The sequence below is a fragment of the Anopheles bellator genome, chromosome 1, assembly GCF_943735745.2.
Source record: "Anopheles bellator chromosome 1, idAnoBellAS_SP24_06.2, whole genome shotgun sequence".
NCBI classification, from domain to species: domain Eukaryota; kingdom Metazoa; phylum Arthropoda; class Insecta; order Diptera; family Culicidae; genus Anopheles; species Anopheles bellator.
The window spans coordinates 15,649,368-15,676,642 of NC_071285.1; the positions used below are offsets into that span (position 1 = coordinate 15,649,368).

Consider the following 27,275-nt stretch of genomic DNA (forward strand, 5'->3'; position numbering starts at 1 on the left):
GTTTCCGAGCCGCTTAGCACCGCTCCGAAAGCAACAAGAACTACTTAAAGTTAAAACGAAACAAGCTTCTTTTGCGAGCACCGAGAACCACTTTATTCTGCGAACGAATGACCAATCGCCGCTCGGTGGCGAAAATACACACGGCAGCAATTTGACACTCGCAGAGAACCGGAGCGCGATTGTAGCGCAACGAAACCGGCGCAGCCCGTGCAACGTTTGCCTACGCTGAGCGCTTTGTCTGTGGCGGTGGCCGCGCTTTGTTTAGACTCGCTGCGAACGCCAGAGCTACGTGCTGTGCAGTGTAGCCCTTGAAGCGGACGATATAGACAAACAGAGGGCGAACGTCAATCATAGACAAGTTTTGCTGTCATAGGAACGAGCGATTTTCTTTTTAAAAATGTGCCTTTTCCGTTGCGTTGATGGTTCTTAAGCCGCTCTACATCGTTTAGAAGCACCATGTTTCTCGAAATTCCGGCGTAGCCAAACAGGGTTCCGCGCAAAAGAGGATTCAAAAAATCAATTTACCAAATGGCAAACATTACGCCCCTAGGCCGTCTGTTGAGTTATTTATGTTCAAAGAACCCAGTTTCTACTGGGAAGAGAAGCTTTAATTGTGGAATATTGCCTTCGGAAGAGAATTGAGAAGAAGTTCGCTGGAAGCGCCCCTCAGATTCTTATTAGATGTTGAAAAAATGTAAGGATAATTTTTTTAACGAAGCATCCTTCCCTGTTGCACAAGAACCGAGCACAAAAAATCGATTTCTGGAAATCAAACAGCACTTAATTGTATGCCGCCATCATATCGCGCCACGTATATCTCTTGTAACGCTTCCTACTTCTTGTCCCGGTGTCGATATCTGAGTCCGAAAGGCCTCATACAGAGGGAACAAACTGGAAAAAATGACCGAATACCTTCAAGCTTCACCGCCGGACGCCGCATTGTGTTCCGACGGACATAAATTAGCAACCTATTAGCATGATTATGACAAATTGACATTAAAAAGGAAATTTCGATGCAAAACGATCCGCGCCAATGCCTGCCGGAGCCTGCTCGGGGCACCAAAAAGGGCGGCAAAAGCGTACAATGGATTGCAGATTTTGTGGCCCTTCGATGTTCGATGAAAGATGCTGGATTTCCTGGAACAGTTGGGCGACGCCGGTGCGGATCAAACTGTGTGACTCCTAGCGGGATGCAAGAAACTTTACTGTAAAATCCAACCCACTACAACCAACAGAATTGGAATCGAAAGGCGCATTGTCGACGTAACCCCACTCGATTAACGAAACGAAGGTTCTGCCGAAGATCTTCTGTGAGAATATATGGTGACCCCCAAAAATGGCAATGAACGCAACATTGGTCTCCCATAAATTATCTACACGAATCGCTGCGCTAAACAACTGAAAGAAAGTTTGCAAACGGTGCCAGCCTTCGTGGACACGGATCCCGTTCCGGACACGGTGTCGTACAGACACGCCATGTTTTTCATCCCACGGGAGGTCCCCGGCAGACGAGGCAAACATTATTTTCTACGCGAAAAATGATCATAATGCAAAAATGAGAAAACAAATAGTGAGAAACGATTTGTCAATGGTGTCCTGTGCGAACCGTGCAATTACGCTTAACCCTTGGCTTTTCAGGTCGGTGGCCGATTCGTTGTTGGCGGTCGACCTGTTGCACTTTCGCCCTACCGTATGGTCAGTGACCAGTTTGGTGGTAATTGACTCTAATTAACCGGTCAACAATTAGGCCTCCCGGTAGACGTCTGACCACCGGGCTGGAAGAAGCTCCCCGCGAACCTGTTTACTTTGAACCTTTTGCTGACACTGTTGCCTTTGCCCGTAGCCGGACGGGTTAGGAGAGCGCAAAAAAGGGCAACTGAATTGGTTGATTTATTTCATGCCCAATAATCACTCCATCTTTTCCAGCGCGACCCACGGTGCTGCTTAAATCACTCCAATCAACGCAAGATGATTGCAAATCCGTGGCTGGCATCCCGAGGTCCTTATGCAGGGCCGCGGCGGTCGCCGAAAGGTTTGCCAGTTAATAAAATTAAGACAGGTTTCGTTGTTTCCTTTATTTGGTTACTTTTCGGCCCACTATTGCTGGCGTGTTCGCGACGACGATCCTGTTTCTCATTACGGACCGTTTGCTTGGGTTTCTTCTTTTCTCGGTACCCTTCGCGCCCGGTCGCTGTTTGGTTTCACGCGTAAACTTTTTGGCAGATTTTAAATTATCTTCAGCCACACTCACGCTGGTGGCTGGACCCATTCGGGGTTCTGGGAGTGCAAGGAATTCCAATCACCAACCGTGCGCCTTTAGCTGACACAGACTTCGAGCGGAACGCGGACCCCACAGATGACCACAACGCAACGCAATCTTATCCTGGTCCTCCGGGTCGTCGGTCACCCCTGCTGTGTCTTTTTACGGGGCCGCCTCCGGGGTTTGACTGCGTGAGAGTCAATCGGGGATCCCGTTGGGGTGTTTGCATGCGATCGTTATACGCCGAAAAACCACAAAACAGCAAGTCAAACTGCACCAGAGCGGGTATGAAAACGATCCACCATTAAACGCAATGCGTGGTGAAGCTAGCAACTTGATTAAAAATGCATGATTTAGTGATCTCCGAAACCGGTCGCTGAAGGTGTAATGCGGCCGCGTCAGTGCTGGCAAACGAAGACATTCCTCCGCGAAAAGACGCTTTAATTAATACGTAACGATCGTAAAAATCACTTTACCCCACGAACGCTCACTTGCCTCCGGCCCACGGTAGCGGTGGGCACAGCTTTTCTTTCGCAGGACGCCCTCGGTATGGCAAATTGGGATGACTGCGAAATCGGTGGCTCCTGTCGCATGGAGGATTGCGTCGTCGCTCTGTTGTACCCACCACAAGGAAAAAACGGACGACTTTATCACGATGGAGTGTCGAACAGTAATTTAATGTTGTTCCCTGTCGTGGGTAGTATCGCCTGTTGCAACAACGGGAGGTCCGAAATTGCGAGGTGTCTTTGTGGTGCAGAAAGTGCGAACCATTTCGGTGTCCGAGAACAACAAAATCCCTCCACCAAGAAATGTGACATCGAAAGGCAACGATTTAGATTAGAACCGAACATAAGAACCCAATTAGTGCGAACACCAACGAACGTTGCTTATGTGACACTTTATGAACATAGCGTTCAGAAGATCTTTCTAATCGGGATTTGTTTTTTCACGAGATAGTAAGACACATTTATTTCTATCCGGCCCATGTTTAGCAATGGTACACCAATCGGAAAGATAATAGAGGAAAGACGTGTTAAGACGTGAGACGTGTTTCGAAATTCATGATGCAAAATTGCATAGCTGTATCATATGTTTGTTGACTCATGTTCATAATTCCCCCGGCTATCTGAAATTGCAACCATTGCCACTCAAGCCAGCACCCGGAAGCAATAATTCTTTGATTAAATATAGCGTAATTTCAGAGAACGAATAAAAAAAATAACATTGGGCGAGGATGTATCGAAAAAATAAAATATTACAAATTCGCATAATTAACAGTAAACGATCTCAATCCGGTTGATTTTCGCACGTCCTTTCGAGGTGCCCGGTTGAACGATCACTGCTAATACAGCAGTTGGTAACGCTCGTCGCTTTCACGCAGCAGGCCTTGGTTCGAATCCTGGAACCGGTTGTGTCACTCAACTCAATGGTTTCGATTCCCGATAGCAGCCCATCGTGTGACCAGGGGGGTTGGCGCGGGGCTAACAACCCTATGCCCGTAAGAACGAACTGCTACGAAAAGCAGCAGAGATATTAACAATATCTCTGGTGCAGGCCAAGACTGCACAGCGGTTGTAGCGCCAAAGAAGAAGTTGGGTTGAACGTGTTTTGGCACAGGTGACAAAACAAAACTGGAGGAGGTCACAAAAAACAGTACCTTTTCTATTTTATTTTTTTTAAAGATATGGTTTGTAAATTGTGCCTAATTCCGATGGACAGTAGAACAACGTTTCAATCTTTTGCAGAGAGCTAAACCGAACAAATGTTGCCTTCGTGTTGGCCGTGGGGGTTAGAAATAAGTGATGGATAAACAACATAACCATCACTCACCATAAAAAAATGTTGTAATGAAAATATAACGTATAATGCAATATTTAAATATTATGTAAATTAATATAATAGCATAACACTGGGCAAAGTATCTACTCTGAGTCAAAATAAATCTCCTCTTCTTCGAAATAAAATACAATTCTTTACGTTTCTTTACTTTAATTATTTTATTTTATTGCTACTATTATTAGTTTATTTGATTAATTCAGGAGCGAAAGAAAACAAGTTAACTGTATTCGAAAGAAAACGAGAAAACGGTATTCCTGACTTTCTTTCCCGATTCCTGACTCTGCTTTCCCGGGCTCTAATCCTTACTTCCGCACGTGAAAGAGAGCATACGATGCTAGAGCGAGATAGGGGCAGAGCAGAGATCTCACCACACACGCCGTGGTGAGTATCGCACCGGCCAAGAAGGACAGGAAGTTGCCGCAGCACACACACATACACTCTACACCAGAGGAACTCACGGTTCGCCGCACAACCCACACAGCTAACCCATCGGGGAGCTATATACGCGAAACCCCGGGCGGATACCACTACATAACGCATGGGCGCCAAAAGAGAGAGAGCGCGCGCGATCGTAGAGGGAGAGCGAGTGCGCCACTCACACTCTCAGCGGCCACTATCGCTCGACTCTGGCCCCCGACACATAGGCAGATCGGAGCGCTTCGCTAGTATTCGTCAGACCAGTGCGCCAGTCAGACCAGGTTGTGTGCTGTCGCCTCTATACTGCGCCGCGCTGCTGTTGGCAGTTGTTTCATTGCTTTCCTTTTTCTCCTTCTCTACACTGTACCTCCGCGTTTCCGATACCTCTACAACCGCCGTTCTGCCGATGTGTGGTGTAGTGTGGTGCGTCGTCGTGTGTGCGCGCTCTTCGCACACGGGTTCTGCGGATGATGTGCCCCGTATTGGAGGTTGTTGTTTTTGCGTGGCTTGCGTGCGGAGCAGAAATAATCACCACCGACTGCGTGACCGGAGTCCGGCGGGCAAACAGAAAAAAAAGATCCGACAAAGCAGGCGGAAATATTTCAACAACCGCGCGCGTTTCGCTGTGTCATGCCAGGCGATGGCGTGACGCAGAATTGTGCTTTTTGCCCCGGTTCCCTCAGATTTGGGCGGGAATCGCACGCTAAAGTGCGTGCAGTCCAAAATAAAACCCGCCACCGCCGTCGTCGTCCCACACTGCCGCACACGTCGGTAGACAGACTTTCATTATTTCGCTCGCTCGCACGTACACCACCTACGGGGCCCGAAAAGAAAGCATATGTGTGCAGAAGAAGTATGGTGCTAGTGCTGGTGGTGGTACGACGCGCGGTAGTGAGCCTGTATTTTCCTGTACCACACACCACCATTCGGGCCGTCACTTGGTGGCGCGCACAAGAGGGTATCCTTGTGTCGGTCGGTCTGGCGCTCTCTGTTGGGATGGGAAATTTTTCATTTTCCCTACCCGACGCCACCACACAGCCACACTAAAGGTGACGCCGTCGTGTGGCTGTGTGCGCGGACCTGTGTGTGCACCTCCGTAATGGCAGATAATATGGCTACGCTGCCAAGTGACGCCACTGCTTGGGCATAGCGCGCCCTCTCTCTCTTTCTGCCTCGAACGTTTCATTTTATTGTTTGACATTTATAGTCTCTCTGCCCTCTGGCGGGCGTCTCATTAAGCTCAGCGAGCGAGCGAAAGAGAGAGAGCGTTCGCGAGCAACAGTGCATTTGTGTGCTCGCTCATCCTGACCGACGAAGAGCGCACACTGCGCACTCTACGCTCGCCCGTCCGTGGTGTGGTTACGTAGTCGTCTCCGCGATACCGTACAGCGAAAGTGGCGTGTATTAATAGTGGCGCATCTCGGTGTAGAGAGGGCCTCCGCCTGGCACAATACCGATGTGGAGTGAAAATCGCCTGCCGTAGTAATCTGCTGCGTGTTTTGTCGCCCGCCGAGAGCGGAGCACCGAGCCCGCGCCGCTCGAATGGGGTCGGTAAATATCATCGCGCGTAGAGACGCATTTGTGTACTGTCAAAGTGGTGCTGAAACAACATTTCGTGATCACGACAGCGCAACTTTATCGCACGCACCGCGGTTTGCCGAGAAACGAAACGTATCCAGGAAGTGAGGAGGACGTTTTGTGCAATCCGCAGCAAGCTCTGCTCCTGAGTGCGACGGTGGTTTCCATTTCGTTCCTCTCGAGCCCGCGTTGTTTGCTCGTCGTCGTCGCCGCCGCCGCTGATGCGGGAAAATAAAATGGCGGTGTAAAAGCGACGCCAGCAGCGAACCGCGCAACAAATCCCGGATTTGTTTTCGAACCATTTTGCGGTTGTGGTTTACACTTTCTCTCCGTGATTGCAGGACAATTGGTGACCGGTGTTGATTTTCGCGCGCTTTTCAACTTGTGACCTGGTGTGCGTGCGTCGCCCGCCGGCTTTGCGCGGGGAATGCGTGTGCCCACCACACCACCACCACTGGTACCGATTCCGCACCATCGTCCCCCCGTCCTGGTGTCGGACACACGTGTGTACGGTTTTATGCTTACCACCCATATGAAAACACCACCACGAAAGGTGAAAGCAACGTGCGTATCGGATTTGATCGAAATGCAAGACACACATCATCACACAAACGCACACTACATTCTGGGAATTGTATTTTTGTTTCCCTCCTTGTGGCCCACTTCGGAATCGGATTGGGAGATTCCGGTGCGACACCAAGGCAACCACGGGAAGTGCTAGAATCTAGAAACATTCGTCTGTACGAGAGGACACCGACTTATGGGGAAGAGCCACGTGCGGCGGTTAGCACCTCTACCACCCCACGGCCGGTCAGTCGGCTATATGTTTGAGTACAAGGCGTGTTTTGCTTGCATGATAGGCGCAACCAGACCTCTTTAATCACCAACCCACACGCAACGGAATGTGAGGGATGTAAACAAAACGAAATTTTGAACACATCAAAGTGTGCCCCAACCGAGAAATGCTGTGTGCCCGTTCGAACGTTGGAACAGAGTAGGCTTCTTTGAATAATGTGCACCAGAAGTTTGTTGCAGGAAGAGGAAAACGGAACACGGAACATTAACTTCTCGAATGAATGTTTATTATTGGCCTACCAACAACATGCTGTAGGATTGGCGCAACGGTGCTCAACTTAATACCTAACCGATACCTTTCTCATTCTTCATTACAGATTTCATTCATTGAGTGTAGTTCGGCGGAGTGGAGCTAGCCGTGTACCTAGCGCGTTATTCGGAAGTGCGGAGTCTCCGTTGCAAATCAGTCCATATCCTGTGTGGTGCAGAGATATCGAGAGGCAATTGGCAGGGTGCTGCAACGGTACGATGATGTGGTGTGAAAGGAAGAAGTACGGTACCATTTATCAGCGTGTAAATTGAAAGTGAAAATTCGTGCCAACCAGTGAGAAAAGATCACGACGCGTGCGGCAACGACAGTACTCTGTGCCAGGGCCGATATCCTGGCCGTGCATTGGTAGTGTGTGGGTCCACACGACCACCACACCGACAGAGGCAGCGTACCCTCGGAGAGTGTATGCTGGGTCCTTCCGTGTACACACAAACGCACGCACGCACGTGGGTGCACACACAAAGTTACATTAACAGGGCCGCCGCCGCCGTGTGTTGGTGTGCTGAGGCCAACGAGGCATACTTTTAGGATCAAACAACAGTGTGTATATCAGTGGCGGGGAGTGCGCCGTGCCCGTGACACCAACAGCTGATCAGCAGCATAAACGTGAAGCATAAACGGAGCGGAGCGAAGATGTGTGCGGCACAGACGAACCCACCGACGAGCTTCAACTACGCCTGGGGCTTCACGGAAAACGCCCGCGCCGATTCGGTGGTGGAGCTGGGCCCGAACATCAACTACACCGTCGGCGATGGGACGACAACATCGGTAGGTGGCATAATATGTTTTGTTACTTCCGTAGATACACGAGACAAGTGTCGGAACATGTTTCGATGTTTGCGGGAAAGTTTCCCGCTCCTCAAAACGAGATTGTTATCACAGCAACGTGTGATGTTCGGTGATTGCTTTGTTGTGGCTCCACAGCGTAGAGGAATGTGTCAAAATTCAGCCCACCAGTCTGAACGCGGGAGTACTTTTGGAAAGGCATTTCGATGCCAACACCCACCCATCCGGTTCTTGCCCACAAAGAGCGGTACGGTGTGTTGGGAGTACTTGTACAAAGTGGCACGCACCGGTTGTCTGTTTTGTCAGCTGTGTACGTGCGCCATGTACTTCACGAACTATGGCGATCCTGATAGCAGTATATCAGATAACACGTCAGTCACAAAGATGATGGGCTTCGATATGATGAATCTTCTAACTTGGATTTTTCGTAAACTTCTTTAGATTTCTCTTCCAGTCGGTGCCTTGGGGCCAAACGAAACATATATTCTTTTACAACAACCGCAGAAGGCGGGCCACAAACCATGTCCTTTTCCCCGGTTAATGCTCAGTCACCAGGACGCCTACAAATACCGATGGAAGCCAACGAATTCCTCTATGCGCGCCTCTATGCACACTCCTAGGCACCCCCAGGAAGCATGGCCACTCGTTTTGTGTACGTTTGGCGTCGTTGGAGCTGATTGTGCGTCGGCGGTGTCACACACAGAAAGATAGCGCCGCACACAGATCATCCCGGGCCACATGCTCTGGTGGGAAGCATAATGTGAAATGGTAAAGAGACACCCCTCTGCTGTGTATGTACATAAGTCCATGTCCAGCGAACGGGGGTAGATCTCACTAGTTTAATAGCTAGTACACACGCCAACATGCTGTGTTGGTCAGCAGCATACTACAGCATAGAACTCCGGGTTGATCACCGCGTAGAAAGAGACACACGTTTTACGTGCGTATGGAGCAGCGCGTCTTGTGCTGCTCGCCTGGCTCTGTGGTAGAGACGGGGACTTGGGCCGCCGCCCGGGCATGGTGTTGTTGCATTAAAAACTGTTGCTGCGCGCGGGGTGGTACCTACAGTTCTCTGCCGGGGGAATTGATACTGTACGGCCGCTACCACTGCCACCATCATCCATGCTGCACACACCGACAACAGTAGTCGCCTACCGACCACCGCGCGCACACACCCTTCCGTTAGTCACTCGCTCGCTGTTCCGACGGGAGGGCTCTTTTACGTGTGTAAAATTCGATTCTATCACACCAAGAGAGGTGTGTGTCGTGTGTACACAGGGAATGATAATTATGTTGGGCCTCCTGGGTGTTCCGAGGCGTATTCCGATCATCTGTTTTCGACTACGACGCGCGCGCCTAGAGCGAACTAGTGTTCGTAGCATAGTACGTTTGTTTGTTTTGATTACCCTCTTTCGCTTTGGCTATTTTTTCTTCTCCATTTTGTAGGCTGATACGCGCTGCGATGAGCAGCCCCCGCCTCGAGCATGGTGTTGTTGGCCTCTTGTTGAAGAATCTCCGGATAACGCACAGCATTCAACAATTTATGTTATGTTAGGAAAACGAATCTTAAATTATCGGCCTCTCGACTGACAATAATCCAACGAAATATTGGCACCTCTATCCATCCGGAGGTGGCCCGGATCAAAAACACACGAAAAAAGGACACGCTTTTGGGGTGGTATGTGTGCGCCACCTTGTGCCGCGTCGAGTGGCCAATGTAAGCGTGTGGCTGTGTAGCTGTTTCCCGGTGTGTCAGGATATGCACGGTTGGCGAAACGGCGGGCACCACCTTGCTTGCCATCCTTTTTTCACGCCATGCGCCACGTAAACACGCAAAGCACGCCCTCGGTGGCTGGCTGGCCCTTTAGGAGGGCCCCCACATACCAAATTCGGGTATTTATTTTGTTGTGAGAGTTCTTTTCCTTCCGCTTTCCTCCTCGGTGTGTTTGGGCTGGGTGTTGTGTGTTTCGTACGCGTTTCTCTCCGTAGCACGCGACGCAGCGGTGTGTGACACGCGCTCTTGGCCCTGCTGTGGTGTACGTGCGCTGTGGGCTGTGGGACGGTGGATTTCTGATCTCTTCTGTGTGGTGAAAGGAGGTCGTGCGGATGGTTGTGCAACCACGCGCTCTCTAGCGTGTGTTGTGGACCGGGTCGGCGATGGTGGTAGCGGCGGCGGCATGTTGTGTGCGTAAATGCCTTCAGGTATGCTTCGCCAGAACACCAGCGGTAGCAACAACAACCCGGGCACCAGAATCAGTATGATCTCTTCATCCCCGAACCACACAACATCGCGGCAAATTATCCGATCCGGCGCCGCCGCCGCGTGTGTTGGTCGGTTGGTCGGTTGGGTGTGTGGTGGGTTCCGAGCGCGCTTCCTGATGGTGCTCGTGTCCTAGGCTCTTTGGTGGCCTCCTCGGCCGTTCTCCTAGCTCTGGCACTGGGCGGCTGAACAAAAGAGGGACAAAGACGGAGACTGGTTCTGTTGTGTGGCCGTCCACCGAGCTTGCAGGAATGTGTGCTGTACTGCGGAGTCGATTGGACACCACCGCCCGTCGTGAAGCACCGCATACACGCAATCCGCTAGCGAGAGGGTTGTCGTCGTTCGTCGTGGTGCTGCTGCCGCTTCTTGAGCTGCCGGTGCGCTGTACTCTTGGGGGTTAGGGTGTGATGTTTGCTGCTGTTGTTGTTTGTTACCGACTGTCCGGTGATTCGGATCGTCTAGCCACCGCTGCCGGTGGTCCGCGTTTAGTGCGTGTCGTCGGAGTTCCTGGGAAAGGTGGGCCCAAATGATCGCACGGTCGTTTGCTCGCCATCATCATTACTCACTGTCTGTCCCCCGGCTTGGGCCCGTTTGCCGTTCCGAAAAGCTGAGAAATTCTTTTGGTGAAAACGTGTCCGGTCGTTTCATCGTTGCCGCCGCTTCATGGTTGAGCTACAGTTTGCACCTTTTTGGTAGGCGCAGAACGAGCCGCTGCTACTTTACCGTTTCGTAGCAACACAACCATCGAAAAGCGATATCAATCGCGAGCCCTCAAGAGAGATTGGCCGAGAGCATGCGCGTGTGCGAGAGAGGGAGAGCGCGAGCTGGCTAAGAGTGGAGAAAGCGAGATGACGACACGCGGTTGGTTGCATCATCACCATTTGCCGTCGCGGTGGTTTTCAGCCAACGCAGCGCATTCTTTGGTAGAGAAAATTAACTCAATTTACTCAAAAGTGTAGCATTTCGTGAACCGTGAACTCTGTGGTGTGATATGGATGCTGCACTTTAGCGGGCTTACTTTCGAGTGGTCCAAGAAGACAACGCGACGCTTTGGAAATGGAAAATGCAATGGCTGTCGAATGGCGCGCGCGCATCAGCGTGTCATCTTTCTGATTTCGAAACCATGGCAAAGCTAAGCTCACAGGGTTTCTCAAAATCCCCGCAGGCTTAACTATGGTATGTCCGCCAACATAAATGGTTTTGGCAACGCAAAGGAAGGGCGTACTGTGTTGTCTGGTGCTTGCATAATCAACACACCGTCGTCAATCTGCGACGTAATTCGATTTGCGCTTCGAAAACGTTTGTGGTGGGTCAATGGCGGCATGGGTTATCCTGTTATTCGATCTCTTCTCGTCAAATTGCATGTTTTAATTGGTTGCTGAGGTCGTAAAAATGTCGTTTTCAACTTCGATTCCCCGCTAAGCAACAAGCGCTCGCTTCTCTGACGTACTTTGTTCCCAAACGCCAAGATGGCGGCCGTCTCTTCTATGGTCGGGCGAAAAAATTGAAACTCACTCTACTCACCACACCACCAACACCACGGAGAGTGCGTCTCGTAAGCGGGCTCTCCGTTGGCAGTCGTGTGGTGGTGCGTTTCTCATAGCGTTATGTATCTCGTTTTTAGGCATCACGCACACAGGGGCGTTCTCTCACAACGAACAGAGCAGCGAGAGCAAAGTATGAGTGCGGCCCGAGTTCCCACTTTGAGCGACCGCACTTCACCCTGTATATAACCACATCATCAACGCTTCGGTTCGGAGTCACCCTGTGCGCGTGGTGAATATTATTAGACTTTGTGCTTCGGGAATATGCGTGCGAGAGGCACATTTTTGAACGGTGTAGTGTGGGAGCGGGTGCCCCACACCACACCGAATGGGCTCAGAATTATGGCGCCTTTTTCGCGGGGTGAAGAAGAAACCCTCGGACGGTTTGCCGCCTCCTGTTATAACCTTGAACGACGGACACCGGACGTGCGTTAGAGGAGCGCCCAGCTCTTAGCAATAATTAGATCCGCTAGCCCCAGCGCGCGGCGACATTAGAGAGCACCAAACGTTCGCTTTTATCTCATTAGCATTGGCTGCGTTTTGGGTGTGGTGTATGTTGTGGCTTTGTTGTGGAAATTTAACTCCACTCGCGTATTGATCGGCCACGAACGGGGCGAGTGTGATTACAAAGTAACGCGGAGGTGACGCGCACACCGTCAACTCGGTCTCTCTCGTTCTCTTTCCGTTTTAGAGCTGAGAGCCTAGAGCTGGTCACTCGCACGCTCGACGCATGTGGCGTTCACGTGACGCGAGCTGTGAGTGAAAAGGCGAGCATCGTTCGCAAAGGAATCTTTTCTTTCCCACTTTTGCACACATTATCTAATGTTGGTTCCTGTGTGTTGCAAGGGATGATTGATGTGCGGAAGGGAAGGGCTAATATATGCTGCCGAACACCCACCGCGATCCGTATCACATTTAACCCCATCTTCGAGTCACGTTGCAAGTTGACCTGGCGGCAACCACCTTCAGCTCCCAGAACCAACGAGACATGGAACCGGGCGCACGGTGATGGGCAATCTAATGAAACATGCAGCTGCCTTGTTTAATTTGTAATGATTGACATGCTGTCGTCCGAGCGAGCAGAGGCCGCCCACGGCAACGACCCTTAGCGAAAGGAACCACGAGACTAATCATTAAGTAGAATGTTTTGCGCAATCCGGATCATATTGCGTACGATCGCTATCGTGTGCTGTAAAGAAGTTTTAAAAGGGTTTTTTTTCGAATTGAAAAACATGCTCAAAAAATATGTAGCGAGTTCAATTCGTCCTGTGCCGTTGGGTGCCGCCCCGGATGACGCCGCCGAAAACCGGCTGAATCTACATGGCATGGCGAGGCGGACAAACATTCGTCTTTATTTTAAGGTAGAGAATGTAAACACCGACACCAGGTCGGGTGTGTGTTTACGAAAAGTACACAACGGGGGCCCAGAGGCACGCACACACCCGGACACCATTTGTTTCGACCGTGTTTGTTGTCTTTCCGTCCGGTTGTGGTGGAAATTTCGATTGATGGTGGGTGGGAAAAGCTGTTTCAAGTCTGCGCGCGGGATTTTTTAGCCGATGCAGATGACAACAACACTTCTGTTTGGTGTCGGTAGTGGCGAAGTCTGTCGAGGCACAGCAAACAGGAAAGTGTGCTACAGATTGCATCCGGCCGCGCGATATCTGAGCACGATCTTCAATTAGTGCCAACGTACCAATTTGTAGAACATCGAAACAACCTACTAATGCCTGATGATTTACGATGACCAACGCTGCCCGCCATTTTGCCCGGGAGACCCAATGCCATTCCCGTTCAGCCTCGTGTTTCCTCAACCTTACGCAATGCCCTGCTGCAGCTCGTGACTCTGACGCGAGACAGGATCTCGGTGTTTTGATCTGTGTCTGCGAACTAGAACTGCGGAAAACCCGCCATCGTCCGCCAGGTCGCTAAGAGGCAGTGTTCCAAACCTTTGACCGGCAGTAAAACACTCTATACTACGGCACGACGAAGCAGACCCAACATTTTGCAACATAAAAGCAACAACGCGTTCCAGCATACACCGGACGACACGTTGTGGCCACGATCTCTTGCCTCGCGCTGGGGGGCAACCACCATCACGAATCGCTGCTCTCCTTCGCGAGATGTCTCGGTGTTGTAGTTTTCCGTCGGGTTTTTTTTTGCAGGAACGCCAGTTTTCAATTTCACTGGAATTTTACTGAAGTCAACGAGGCGCTCCGTTTCGCTCGATCCACGCGAAACTGAACGCCAACCGCGTGAAACCACCACCTTCCCAGCGGCGGTGGCGGCCAACGTCGTAAAAGGGTCGTGTCTGGAGAGCCTCGCGCACTATCCACGGTTCGGGCGCTGGTGGCAGCACACGGATGAGTTGTAGCGGCAGGAAACATAAACCAGACCGTCGCTCCCGGGAGTTGGGCACCGGTAGAAAGTCGTTCGAGCAAATTGCACAGAAACGCAGTCGCAGTCTCGCGCGGTGGAACTTCCGGGATTTCGTGATGGAAGCTGGAAGTTGATTTATTAAACACCACAGATAGAAGGACGCGCACATATGGAGCAGTCGCGTTAGGTAGATTAATCGACTTCACTTAATTGAATCGTTTTCCGAAATGGTTTGTTTGCTTTCCGGGAGATGAGAGAATATATTGCGTCGTTATCCTAGCGTTCCCGAATGTCGTACCCTGAATAGAATTCAGTCAAAGCCGCACAGCGCTTCCAGAGCTAGTTTCCCTTCAGTTGTTTATATGCCTCCAGTCCTACTTCTTTTCGCTTGAGTTTTAGTTATGCGTCAAAATAATTTGCATTTAAATTTGTCCGTTGGGAACGTCTGGCAAGGCGGGAAAAAGGTTAACTATTATCCAAATTTGACGGTAATTCATTCCGTGTTCCTTCCAATCGCTCGCCCATTTACGAGTCCCATGTATGATTTACGATATGGCCCGAAGTCTTATGAGCGCCCGGGGGTGACTTCCCCGCAACGACGTTAATTAGTTTTACGTTTAACGACCGCAGATACATGTCGGTCTGATGGCTACGGAAGAGATTTGGGTTTGGTTGAATAGCGGTCGATCTCTCTCAAGCTTTGCAATTTGGGCGAATATTTGGCCATAAATCTGGGCAGTTCGTGGACTCAATGGCGAAAGAATGTGAACCACTCGTAACCCGCTCAATCCAAAGGACCTAAGACCTTAACAAGCGGCAGACCACTCCGTCGGTTTCCGTTTCCCGTAGGCGACGTTAAGCAAGGTATGTTTTGACAGGAGGGAACAGGTCAGCTAAAACCTTGGATTTTCCTTTTTTTTTTATTTTGGTGCTCCTCTCCTGCCCAAAAGGTCCCGCAGAAACGGGTTTCTTTCGGAGTTTACCTGTGGGAAGCCAAAGCGAGCGAGAAGAAAACACCGCAGGACCATGACGATGCGTGTTCCGCTTCTGAATGTGTTCTGCAGAGACCAATTCCGTTTTACGATGCGATGCTGACTGCACAGAGAGACCCCGAGACCCGTCGGCTTGTTACAGCTCAACGTGCTCAAGAAGTTTTTCTTCCGAACGGACGAAGCAAAAGATGGTGCCGTCGTCCGTTCCCCGCCGCAGGCTTAGCCCTGACGGACTGAACCGTGTCTCTGGTTCCATTAGAAAACGCGCGAGGCTGCGGCAAGTTGTGGATGGTGCTGCTGCTGCGCTCACGTCTCGCCGCCGTTGGGTTGCATATTTGGATGCAGTTTTTTGTGCCTCGATTGTGTTCGTGCCGCGCTCTTCTACGTCGCGAAAGTGGAATTGTGTTTCCTGCTTCTTTACAAGGAGGGAAGGAAAGCCTCCTCAAATGGTGGGGAAGTGCCCATTACAGCATCCTTTTTCCGTCCGTCGGAGAGACGAAGGGCTGGTGTAGTTCGTGTTCAATCGTCTACGTGCACTGCATGGCAAGCGGCCACCACCGCCTCATCCCTGGTCCAATTACGACGCCACCGCTCGGAATTTGCACAAATTGAGACTTCATCGCGGTGCAGTTAAAGGGAACCGGGGTCATTCGGTAATTGATTTCACTTAGTTTTAGCAGTTTTATGACATGAAAATAATCCTGCAACGATAAAATGGTGTGCCATCAAGCGACACTCCTCACCGATACACACCACCAAGACGTCTCCGGGTTCCGATTGGCGATTCGAAAGGCTACCTCATCTGAGCGTGTGATGTATTCGACGTCCGAAGAGTGTTTTGTTGAAATGGGGATACCGGGCGTGAAGATAAGATAGAGGGGCGAGAAAAAGTTTTTTAATTTTCATACATCAACATAAATCACTTGTTGTTGCTCTGCTACCTAAGAGGCCCGCCGCCACCACCACCACCCAGTCGGTTGGTCAGTCAAAGTCATCTTTCGTTTCTTATGCTTTCCGGCTTTCTGTGGCTACGGCTGAACAGCATATGAATAAACGATCGCGGCGGTTCGGGCCCCGGAAGGTGTCGTATGGCGGGAAGGGCCTTCGTGGAAGGATAATGTATTCCTCATCACCGGAGAGCGGAGGCCGAGCCGTTACCGATTATGCATTTATTCGTCGGTTATTTCTGTTGGCGGCTCCTGTCTGCCGGCCATGTCTGTCTGTCGCAAGACAAGATTTCGTTTCAGTCGGTGATCGCTGGGGAATTATGCAAGCCCCCCTGTTGCCGGGCCAGAGGATGGCTTTTCTATGCGTCGTATTTGTTTGAATATTACACAGCAAATGGGGGTAAATCTAAATCGAACCGAATTAACAGTCGCACGTACTCGCGAGTTAAATTGATTCGATGTAAAACATATATTAATGGGGTGTTGTGCACTTGAAGGTGTGCTGTTTCGGTTGTGATGCCTCTCGAATCGTGAACCTGCCATTTATGCTGTCCCAATTTGTTGTGTGGTTCCACTACCTCGATCGAGAAGATTCCTTCGCGCAGTAGCACGCTAAAGTAGTAATCGTTTAACTGTTCAAGATTTCGTTTGTTGTGCATTCCTTTGCCTTCATGAAGTAGACATTATTTCGTTTGCGCATTCCATTCTGAGAATGAGCTCTGCTGCTTTGGGTAATGCACAATTACACAGCATACGGCGGCACGATTTAATGAACCAACTACTGCCCCCTTCGAGACCTGTTGATCTCTCGCCCACCGTTGGACCGCGAGGCGAATGCATATATGATTCCACTCATATTTTCTACGATCCGTGCATCAAAGGTGTGCAGTTGCGGGTTCTGCTGCCTCCGGTGGACCGGAAAGAGATAGCGAACAACAACCGACCACTGGGTCAAGTTCACGGCCGGGGAATGCTCGACGAAGCGCGCTGGGGTATTGTAGGTAGGAAGTGTGTATTGGTAACAATTGTATTTATGCCGGGACTTTAAAACACCTTTTCTGACGAAATTTTTTTCGGCTCGAGTGTGAATCCTGTAAAAACGCAGGACACACGTAGAACAATAATGGGGTCGCTGTATTCGATGATCCAATTCCGGCATCTCTTACCACGCACGGACAGGCGACCGGCAATTGGCCTGGCCGTGCAGACGTGAAAGTATCTCATTCAATTTGGTGCTATCCTTTTTGCTCCTTGTCCTGTCCTCCTCATTGGTGGTGGTGGTGCTCTCGCACAGGAAGACCGTGTTGGTGTGTTTCCGAGACGGACATTCCGCCGGTAGTTCTGTGCCCCGCTTCTTAACCGGTCGTCCGTCCTCTCTCTACTACAGGGACGCATCCCTGCGGCAGTGGTGGTGTGTGGCGGTGGTTAATCCTTCGGCGATGTATGGGTGCGCGTCTGAATCATGATGTCTCTCGAGTCTCTGAGAAGAAAATACGACAAGTGGATGACACCGCAACGGCCTTGACCTTTTTATCTACACCGTAGATCACTTTCCCTGAACTCTCTCCGATGATCGTGTGATTGACGGCTCCTTAGCGATGATCCTTGATACGTGGCAATGCTGTCGTTCCGTGCCCCGAAGAAGCGATTGTGGCACCACCATGATGATGATGGTCGATGTAAACAAAAATCATAACAAACATGTAATCATGGTTTCTCGCGAGAGATGGGATAGTGTGCATGAGGCAGCCGCGGCATTTGATGTGTATGGGGTGAAGAATGCACGTGCGCCTCGCGCACGGGTTTAAAGAGGTGTGTGCGGAAGCTCGTCCCACAAGCGGCAGGGGATAGTGTGTGGTGGTGTGTGCACGGGGCTGGGCAGGTTGACGGAGAAGAGAGCGCGTGTGCGTGCGTGCGGGGAGACTGCGTGTATCGCGCGAGTCAGGCACGTGTTTGTGACGCGATAGCGCGAGGGCAATCGACGGCGCGCAGCGGTGTGGTGTTGCGCAAAAAGGAGCAAAAGTAAACACACGGGGGTTTCGGATCGGCCGTGTGCCGTACCTGGGTGTGTATGTGTGCACGCGAGGAGATACAGAGACAATTGCAGATCGGGTTTGTTTACCAACAAAAGATGTGCCGGCCCTAGTTGGGGGGGTCATGTTTTCATTTTATCCAATCACCAACTATAATTACAAGCAATGCTTAAGTAGGTAGCTTCCGTGCTCTGTTTTCTTTATCCTATGCCGACTCGGGCCATCATCATTCATGCAAAAACAGGAGATAAATAAGGCAACGAATTAATGTTGGCCGCTTTAAAACATCCTGTTTGCTTATTTCACAATCCGCACGGCCTCAAAATCACGTGTCTGTCGCTCTAGTATGCACGACTCCACGTGCTTCGTGTGTTTTTCTGTATGTGTTTTCGTTGGTGGCTTGGTAACGCACCAAACCAACCCAATCCTCTAAAGCCCTCCTCTTGGGGAGGTGTCTGCTGTCGGTCGGTAGTCATCGTCGTTGGTAGGAATTATGCGTACATATTATGATATCGACAAAGAAGGCGCGCCGTCGTCGCCGTGGTTTGCGTGCGATGGGCTGATGATGCTGCCTTTGTGTGCGCGTCAGAGCGAGAGAGAGCGATAGAGCCTCACTGGTGGCGACGACGAATGGATGGTCATCACCTTTGATGATGATGCTGCTGCCGCCGAGAGTGCTCTTTCTCTATCGGTGGTGGTGGTTTGGCGAGCGAATGGAATGGTGTGCGGTGGGTTATGTTTTTGCTTCGTTCCACTTGTTGTGTGCTGCCCACCACACTCACCGTTAGGTAATGGTGTGAAGTGTTGCAAAAAGTAGAAGAACCCCCAACTCACCCTGCTTGACATTGAAATGCATTGTTTTGGTGGCTTCAATACACTTCACACCGGTTTGTTTTTTTGACAGATGAATAGCACTATATAGGGTTCTTTTTGGGTTTTGTCGGAATTCCACCATGACGGGGTTACTTTTGGAGGAGCTAAAAGAATTGTTTCTCGTGTAAATGAATGTACACACTAATATGGACAGAAAAGCGGTCCTTCAGTAAGTTTTTATTGTCCTCAAAAGTAATTTGCAACTCCTGTTAATTACACTCCACGCTGCTGACGTCAATCAGTCTCTGCGCCTCCTGCGACCTTCGACCTTTTCGTAGCACTCTGTGGGTTGCTGGAAACGATTCGAGGCGATACTAAAGTTGGCCTTGCTTTTTAAATCTACTCCAATTTGACGACTAAACTGCGGTGTCGTCGATTACAAATCAACCATTTATCACTGTGTTGTAGATCTCAATTGTGGACCGGCGGTGGCCTTCGGTGGGAAGGATCCTCCGCCATTTCATCGCGAAACATAAACAATCGTTACATTTTAAACAATAAAAACCGCTTACGGTGCTATGTGGCGCCGAACACCGTGCGCCTCGTGAGAGTGAACGAGCGCTAGGGAGAAGTTAACTCAATTGATTGAACTCTTATTCCCCACCTAATTGATGGGCACTGGAAAATTACGGCCGACGATGGCAGAAAAGTTTGATTGGTACTACCGCTGCTGACAACGATCATCAATTGGCAGCCAAGCGCGAACGGGCAACGGACATCTCGGGAGGCGGCAGACTTCAGTGGCGCGCAATGTATAGAAGCCTTGAAGAATGCTCCCCACGACATAAAAAGCGTGGTCCGTCATGGTCAGGTTTCTGTTGGGTTTTTTTCGTTTTCGTTTCTAAAACCCATCGTTAGCTCATCGAATCTCTCACCAATATCGTCAGCTCAAGGTTTATCCTTTCAAGATTAATCAGATCCGCTACTGCCTGCTGCTGTCATCTCGGTCTCGCTTCTCGCTGGGTCTGGGTGGGTTTTTGCATCTTCTTCACCAAGGCCGGTGGTGCGGCCGCTGCTGTGAGTGAGTGATGATCCGTAATTCAATATGCTTCGGGCGCGCTATACTCTCTCCCCTTTCTGCAGCTTGTAGTCGCGTGTACCGGTTTGGTGGGGTCTCTCACCGTGTAACGATCGGAATGTTACCATCGATCATCGTTCTTCGCAAAATCGCCAAATAACAAAACCGAGTCTAACGAAAATGTTAATATATGGAGGAAAATGGAGGAAAAACCAGCGTTTCAATGAGAGAGGGGAGCCAGTGGACCACAAAACCTCTTCGGTGCCCGCCCGGCGTGTTCTTGAAAACTCCATCAAATTCTACTTCTCCGGATGAAGCCACAAAAACGTTGATGGGGATTTTTTCTCGACCTGCCACATTTACTGGCGCGCGACGGACACGACACACCGTGATTTGACGGGGACCGAAACAATTCGTGGTGGGGTGTTTTTATGTTGTTAAGGGGGTCTGTGTTCAATGCTGCACGCTTGGGGTGGATTGTGTAGCGTTTGCATAGAAATGTTAGCGAAAAGTTAGCTCGTGTCCAGCAGCTCCTTTTGCTGCTGGAACCGTATGTTGCCAACTTAAAACCGATTGTGTCGTGCGTGTCGAGGCTGAGTAACCCTATGAGGGGAAAAGAGGCCACCAAGAGGTAAACGCGAAGTGTCACGACGATCGTTCGGGGGCGTGACTTTGACCGAACGACGGTCACTCGGTCGTTCCGTCGTCGTTGTGAATGTCAATCGCTGGCGCTGTTTACTGTTAATCTTTGTCCATCGTGGCAACTCTCAATTGTTGCCAGCTGTGAGCACTACACGGACGAAGCATAGTTTGAATTTATTTGTGGTAATATCCTTCTTACGTCATGATAAAGAAAATGTTCCAGATAATTAGGTAATCAGGATAATTAGCGGTTCAATCATTAATCTAATCAATTAATATTATAAATAGTTTATGGTAACACGATGTTGCTGTTACTGAGATGAACAAACTAGGGTAAAGGTCATAAATATTTATCTCCAGTAGGACGTAGTGCGTTACCGAACCAAACCCAAAAGAGGAGTGTGTCATAAATATCTGTTCTGTTTATAATTCACTAACCACAACCGAAACCACATCCTTCTCGTTGAAATCACTCGATCGGCATGCAGCTCATCGAAATGCATCGAACAGCAGCAACAGATAGGCGCCATCCGACGGCGAATCCGGCGAAACGCAACCGGCGCTAGTCAGCAGTGTTTGCATATGCATTTTACAGAAGCGCACTCTCCATAATAAAGCAAGGGCAGTATAGACCCCCTGGACACCCGGGTATTGTGTCACACGCAAACACAAACCCCCAGATTGTTTGTGCCGGTGCACGTTTTGCGCATGGAGGACACACATGGCAGAGCCATCAGTAAGCAAGTCAGCAACCAACGGGCCGAGTTACTACTTGCAACATATGGTGGGTTATTATTTTTTGCCCCTTTGAAGAGAGAGAGTATGCCGACTTCCACCGACCCGACCGGGGGGGCTGAGGCCACCGGACACAAACATGTGTATTGGAGCCTGTGTGTTTGTGAAACGATCCGTGAAGCAATGGAACAAGCGAGATTAGGCGGGCGAACTCAGGCAAGCGACACAGCAGCATGCCGGTCTCAGCCATGATATCCTCCATTGTTTTGTCTACTTTATTGGGTTGAAAATTACCTCACACACTTCTATGGCATATTGAAGGGGGGATACTGTTCTCTGGGGGCGCATTTTCTTATTTAAAATTGAATGTAAAAAATGGATGCTCAAAAAGAAGGGGTCTCCAAAATACGCGTCCCATTTTCGCGCCAATCTCTCTCGGCACCATCCCAACGCTATACGCAAACCATGTACGCAACCCTCATCACCACGTGCGATGGCTGGATGCGGCCTTGTGGGGAGTATTGGTGTGCCAGAAATAATGGTTCCAGTCGTGCCAAAGAGAGAAAGAGTAGCTCCAGGGAAACGGGGTTCTGGTGGAAATGTATTGGAAAATCCAGACTCTGAGTTTTTCCCCCTAGCGTGTGTCTGTGTATGACCGTGGTGGCATTCAGTTTTTCACCAGATTTCCCGCACACAACCCCACGCCACGGCGATAGTGGCGTTTCACATACATTTAGGCGCACCACCGTAGTCCGTTTTCGGCGCGGTTCTCGGACTGCCGCGTACTTTTCTAATGTAGGAATCATGTTCTGAAGGGGGGGCCCATCATTTCTCCCGCAACACTACAACCGACGGGACAGAAAGTATCCTCAACGGCTGTGCGAGGCTACCGTTGGCCGTTAGTTGGTTGGCAGCTAGAGTGTATTTTGCTGTACTTTCGAGGCCGCCACGAGTAGAGAATGGTTCTCTTGTCGTTCATTGCACAACACAAATTGAGGATATAATACCCGAATTGATCCTGCTGCTGCTGCCGGTTCCGGCTTCACAATTTAATTTATGGACGGAGCGACCGATGAGTGTGGGTTTCGCGAAAGTTTTCAATACAACGCCCTAGTGGAGCCCTTCAGGATGATGATGCCTTTTTAAGGGATAATAGGGAATTTATCCTGCAAATTTCGTGTGGGATAACGAGCAGTCCTCTTGCGGTGCAATGGGCGAACGAGATTACGGGTGCAGCGGTTTCGTGCAGGCGGTGGACATAATATTCAGGTGGATGGCGAAAAACCGAATTAATGGCCGGGGGCTTATCCAGCGTGTGAGTAGAGTCCGTTCTTTACCTGTGCGAGCAAGATTAAATTCCCTGTTCCTATTGCATGTCGACGGGGCTTTATGCTCACTGGCATCTCATATGCTCTTGATAATACGATGCGCTGTATTGTGCATTCAACCAGCGTCCTGTGGATGTGAAGTGTGGTGCGCTGTCCATCAAGAGAGGCTGCCGTTCATTGTCCTGGCCAGACTTCTATCCCGTACTCCACAGTACAGTCTGTACTGGTTATCTGCACTGTTGCGGACTAGACACGAAGAGCCATCATACGCGAGATGCTTTCGTAGCGCACAGAGTGGTTTGCTCATTATCTTCCACCCTGAAACAATTAATGTTTTGTTGGAATATCCCGTGTTCGAAAACGGATAGTTGATTCAGCTTTAGAAAAGCGTGCGTTATCGTTTCCCTGGCTCTCAGGTTCGAAATGGCAGCCCATCCCGTTGTGTATCGAATTTCCATAAATTAGTTTTGCTCGCTCCGTGGTTTGTGGGGATCGTCGAATGGAAATAGCCAAAACAAACAGGCCGGAGGGACCCAAACAATCCATCTTTTCTGTGCACCGTCTGATAAGCATAACACACAACGCCCGTAAGGGGCGGACAGACCCTGACACCCGGAGGGGATACATACCAACATATCCCGATTATGGATTGGACATAAATGACAAGCCCAAGAACTCCCGGTACCGTTGTTGTCGCGGTGTGTGTGGAGCACGAGTGAGAGAGCGTGACACAGAATCAGAGTGTTGGTTATGCTGCTGCTTTGGTAGTGAAAGGGTGCCCCTCTCAAGGTGCGCGTGTCTGTTGCATACTTTTTTGTCCCAACTTGTTGCCGCCGCACGCCTGTCAAAATGTTTTACAAACTTGTTTATATCCCCCCAACACATGGACCCTGGGCTCATTGGGGCCTTTGGGGTGCCTGCCGCCATTCACGCACACGTAACCAGCGTGTGTTTTGGTTTGGTGCAATGAATTTAAAAAGGGGCCACGAAAGGCCACGAACAGCTGATCGGGGGTTTATGTTCGGGAAAACAATAAACGTGGGATAGTGTCAATGGGAGTTGTTATGGTCATTTAATCCAGTCGCCCTCTGAGAAGAACCTCACATTTCCTCTGCACACACCTGAATGTTACGAAAAGAGGAAAGAAAGTTTTCCAACACATGACGCACTTAAGGGTCGCACAACAACACACATCGATAAGGACGAGAATTTCCTTGGCTTTGCTTGTGTGCCTGCCGGTCATCCGATGAACTCCGCGTTGGCAGGCCTATTAGAACGATCTCTGACACTTTATGGCAACTTCCTTCGTTCCGAACTATTATAATATGGAACTGGGTAAAACAGGACAAGTTGCACTTTGCTTTTTACGTCCTCACCATCATTTCGTGGGTGTGTGCGGAAGGAATGTTGGCCACAGTTTTGGTGGTGTGCGAGTGTTTCCGGAGCCACACAACGCAGCAATGTTTAACAACATCATCAGCATATCGTCTCGCCCTCTTATCGTCATCTCTATCGGGGTCGGCAAATGGAACCAATACCGGGTAATGGGAAGCAGGTTGGGAACCCACGCACACACGAGCGGTGGTGACCACAAGCGTACCTTTTTGTGATGGGCTCTCTGTATGTGTGCGTGTCCTCCTTTGAGAGCGGATCAGCTGATTTTGACACTTTGCTTTCGCATCGACTTTGGTGGGCAGCCAGCAAAACAACTCGAATAATGCAATCACCGAGGACCTTCACACGTCCGGCCTGTCGATCTGTAAAGAGTACCAGAGTTCACAATCCCATTTATATCATCCGCGTATATCCTCCATCACTATCGGATCATTTATTTGGTTAGCGCTGACAAATGGAATTGGAAACAAACAAAAAACGGTGAAAATCAATTGAAAATCCGCCTACCATTTTGTGTCATTTCATCGTCATTGTTGTGTGCTGTGCTGCGCCTGCGGTCTATCTTTTAAGTTTGCTTTTTCGAAACACCAACCACAACAACCGATGGAATGACAAAAATGGAGGACACTCTGCGAATTGCGCGCGGGCCCTTAATTGGGCTCTCGCGTCAAATGCCAATAATGCCTGTATGTGTCATTAAAGTAAATTGGAAATATCGATTCTCATGCAAGTGTTTTGCTTCTTTTTTCTTTCTCTTTCTCTCTCTTTCTATCTTTCTTCGTCTCTCTGCGAACATCATCATCTTCATCATCACGTTCATCATCTTGTTCTCGACACTTCGAAAACAACACAACTGCCGCACAATACCACACACAACATCCATCCTGCCACGCGCCGTCTTGCGTGTGCCACGTGCTTCCTGTTCCCGAATCCCGCTCCATCACACACGGGGCATGATGCGTGTGTTGTCTGTTCGTTGTGATCGTCCGCCTGTTGCGCAACGCCGGTGTGTGCACTCCAACCTGACACCACACGATAATGGCGAATTAAAAATCGATTTTATGTCCGGTCCTCACATCACCGCGATAACGAATATGTGTGTCCGCTCATGATGGACACAACGATAAATCGACACAATTATCATACACACCACCACCACCATCGCTTGCGGTGCGCTCCTGTGTCCTGTTTCCTGTGCCGCATCGTTTTATCATCCTTCATTCCCGCCATCCGGTCGCGGTGCCATCACTCCCTTCGCTCTCTGACAACACCCCACGATGGCCGGAATATGTCCCCGCTAACAGATGCCATACTTGCAGCTACCGGACGGTGCTAGCATTATTGTCAAGGACGGGAAAGGAGCGATCACGCACGCCAACAAATCGGTCCGCCGTATGCTCGTCGTAAATGATGGGTCCACCCTGCAGCAAGGAACACAGCGGTAAGCGAGCGAGAGAGAGCCACGCACGAGCATTGCTTTGGCGTTTGTTTTTTCGGGAGCCACCCATTCATTCTGTTTATTTCACGATTCTCTGCCTTCTGTGCTTTTTGTAGGATAATTACGACCAGCGGCACAACGGCCACCGTCGTCGCCACAGGACACCCGAAGAAGCATGAAGTCATAAGTAAGCACCCGTTAAACTGTATTAGTACACGAACAAGCCAAATTAGTCCCACTAACAGAGGTCAAGTTTCGGATGGTGAACGTCTACTTCTTGCCATATGGCTGCTCGCGGTTTAGCTCAACTCAATCCCCATAACCGTGTTCTCTCTTAATCGAATGCAATCGTAGAAAAGAATTCTTCATTAGTATGAATATTTATAAATCATAGTCCAGCCCGCACCAGCAGCGCGCATAATGAACAGAAAAAAGAGGAGAACTCCGGTGCAAACTTTCCAGGTTTTCCTCTTTCTATTGTATTACCACTTCGCCAGCGTTATCAGTTCGGGCCCACATGGTTCCCGCGCGTAAAATACGCGATCGATGCACTAACGATTTGTTGCCGTTCGATTGATTTGCCCCCTCCGGAGTGGGGTCTGTTTTATCTGCTTCCTTCCTGGTCAAACACTTGCAATGCATTCATTTTTTATCACGAAACTATCATTGAAGCACTCGCTCACCGAGCACGCTCCTCACTGCCGCTACGAACGGCTACGTCGTCGTGTTCCCGGGCTAGAGCACGTCACGAACCACTGATCGATTATTTAATTGCTGCTACTAGTGTGTGGCACTCAAAGAGCGGCGTTTCGTAGTAATAAAACAACTACCATTAGTTGCTGCGCGTCCCGAAACTGTAGGGCATAACATTTTATTATGTCAATGATTTGAGATAGATGGGAATTAGATTACTTTTACTAATTCCTTCGTTTTTGGACTTGCTATTTTCATATAATTCCATCTAACACCACCAAACGCATCCTTTACTCTCTGCACCTTTTGCTAACAATCCCCGGGGGGGAATTCACTGTTGGGGCCATCAACCAACCAACCAACCAAACACCGGAACCGCTAGATCAATCTAATTCCGCTCTAGCGAACGGGCTCATCGAGACGAAACCGAAAACCACCATTCTGGCCACCAGTGCCGCCGGTGCGTTCATGAGTCCACTCGGGCCGATCCAGCTGACGGCCGAAGAATGCAACGACATCCTAATGAAGCGAGCCGCCGCTGCGGTGGCCGCCAACAACCAGCATGCCATCACCAACAGCACCGATGGCCATCACGCATGTAAGTGTTTGGTTTATGAGGCTCTCTCTCTCTCTACCTATCATTAGGTTGGAACTCTAACCGCGGTTCTGCTTGCTCTCCCAACAAACAGCCATCTCCGTGCAGGTCCAAAAAGTGATCCAGGGACTGGAGGAAGGTGACGATTCGCAGGCCACCACCTCGAACCATCAGCTCAAGATTGAGCCGACGTTGAGCATTTCGCCGAAGCTCGAGGCCGTGGAAATTGATTATGTGAGTATCGATCGGAAACTGCGTGGCAGGTGCCCTTCCTCTAACACGGACCCCTTTTCCTTGCAGAATGACTACGTCCAGCAGGAAGCACCGACACCGACGCCGAACGTGGTGCCGAAGGAGCGTCCCTATTCGTGTGAACAGTGCGGCAAGTCGTTCCTGT

At 50.0% G+C, this 27,275-nt stretch overlaps 1 protein-coding gene across 1 annotated transcript in view; it reads left to right on the top strand.

Moving 5' to 3' along the window:
• The first annotated feature begins 7,778 nt into the window (after window positions 1-7,778).
• LOC131215113 (zinc finger protein 665) overlaps window positions 7,779-27,275 on the top strand; it is a 23,015-nt gene continuing 3,518 nt past the window's right edge. Inside the window, exons 1-6 of the mRNA XM_058209494.1 lie at window positions 7,779-7,988; window positions 25,457-25,593; window positions 25,707-25,777; window positions 26,687-26,881; window positions 26,973-27,097; window positions 27,194-27,275. The exon at window positions 27,194-27,275 is cut by the window's right edge and continues 39 nt beyond it. Coding sequence (XP_058065477.1) covers window positions 7,854-7,988; window positions 25,457-25,593; window positions 25,707-25,777; window positions 26,687-26,881; window positions 26,973-27,097; window positions 27,194-27,275 — 745 coding nt within the window. The 5' untranslated portion in view covers window positions 7,779-7,853. The remainder of the gene's footprint in view (window positions 7,989-25,456; window positions 25,594-25,706; window positions 25,778-26,686; window positions 26,882-26,972; window positions 27,098-27,193) is intronic.